Consider the following 1,562-nt stretch of genomic DNA (forward strand, 5'->3'; position numbering starts at 1 on the left):
ACAGATCAATAGAACACCACTTCCCTTATATATCTCAAATGTTGTTCTATAAATGTAGTACTGAATGAGAATCCCACACCTTTTAGACTTTGTCAAGATATGAATGATTATCAGAAACTTAGAATGCTTCTATACAGGAAATATATGGCAGAGTTTCAAAGTACTTATCATATAAATACATGAGGGAAGAGGCTAAATATAATTTTAAAATTCACAGGTAAATAAAAGTTAAAACGGCTTTCTTTCTGTGCCGAAATCGCAGCCGCCAACATGGTGAACGTTCCTAAGACCCGCCGGACATTCTGCAAGAAATGCAGCAAGCACCAACCCCACAAAGTGACACAATACAAGAAGGGCAAAGATTCTTTGTATGGCCAGGGAAAGCGGCGTTATGACAGGAAACAGAGTAGCTATGGTGGGCAGACTAAGCCTATTTTCCGCAAAAAGGCGAAAACTACAAAGAAGATTGTGCTGAGACTGGAATGTGTGGAGCTTAACTGCAGATCTAAGAGGATGCTGGCTATTAGGAGATGCAAGCATTTTGAACTGGGAGGTGATAAGAAGAGAAAGGGCCAAGCGATCCAGTTCTAAGCTGACCTTGTTATGAAGACAATAAAATCATGAGCTTTCAAAAAAACAAGTTAAAACTTTAAAATTGAAATTCAGTAAGAACAAATTGATTAGGGTAGCTGCCTGATTGTCATGTGGGCTAACTATTGTCTGCCAAATCAAAGACAAAATTTGTTACTGGCTATTAGAAATATCCTTTATACTAAGGCCAAATAATGAGTTTTGGAATTAGACTTTATTATTTATTTATTTATGTCTGAGTTGGCCAAATATTCATGAGTCATTCAGAAAGAGTCATACAAAATTGGATTCATTGTTTTCTTTGGAAGGTGTCCTTTAATGAAGAGATTTGAGAACTAGTGGGTTGAATTGTATCATCTGCTCAAACTCATTAAGGTTCTAATGCCATAGTCTCTCTGAATACAACCTTTTTAAATAGGGATTTACAGTTTTTATAAACATAACATGATGTTGCATTGAATTGAATGTCCCCAACATCCAACAACTGGTTTCTTTATATATAAAAAAAGAAATTGAAAAAAAAAATGATGATGAGATAGAGAGAGAGGGAGAATGAGAGAGAGCAGTTGAAGACAGAAATTGAAGGGATTGACCTATGAAACCACATAGTGTCAAATATCAGCTCATCAGTGCCTCCAGCAAGAGTCAGAACAGAAAATAAAATCTAAAAGAGATCCTTCTGGGAGTATGAGCTTGTCACACCTGTGGTTCTGACTTTCAGTCTTTGGAACTATGAATGAACTTCTGGGATTTTAAGCCCCATAGTCTATTTTCCTTTAGTAGAGCAGTCTGAAGAAGGGGATCAAGGAACTGATACCTTTGGATAGGGAATGGATGGAACCCTGTGTGATTGCCTCTGTGCATTCATTACCAACAAATGTGTATTTATATTAATAGCCTTCCTCTCAAATATGTTTAATATTTACAAATGGCATGTACCAATTTAGGATAGCTAAGAGTTATTTTCTAGA

General features: G+C 36.4%; 1 protein-coding gene across 1 annotated transcript; it reads left to right on the forward strand.

Moving 5' to 3' along the window:
* The first annotated feature begins 243 nt into the window (after positions 1-243).
* LOC125406733 (large ribosomal subunit protein eL42-like) lies at positions 244-620 on the forward strand. The gene has a single exon (XM_048443788.3). It carries the CDS (start codon positions 271-273, stop codon positions 589-591), a length of 321 nt encoding a protein of 106 aa, XP_048299745.2. The 5' UTR covers positions 244-270; the 3' UTR covers positions 592-620.
* The last annotated feature ends 942 nt before the right edge of the window (positions 621-1,562 follow it).

The sequence above is a fragment of the Myodes glareolus genome, chromosome 5 (assembly GCF_982192425.1).
Source record: "Myodes glareolus chromosome 5, mMyoGla1.1, whole genome shotgun sequence".
NCBI classification, from domain to species: Eukaryota; Metazoa; Chordata; class Mammalia; order Rodentia; family Cricetidae; genus Myodes; species Myodes glareolus.

Coding starts and splice junctions, on each gene's coding strand:
- LOC125406733 (XM_048443788.3), top strand. CDS start 271: ATGGTGAACGTTCCTAAGACCCGCCGGACATTCTGCAAGAAATGCAGC.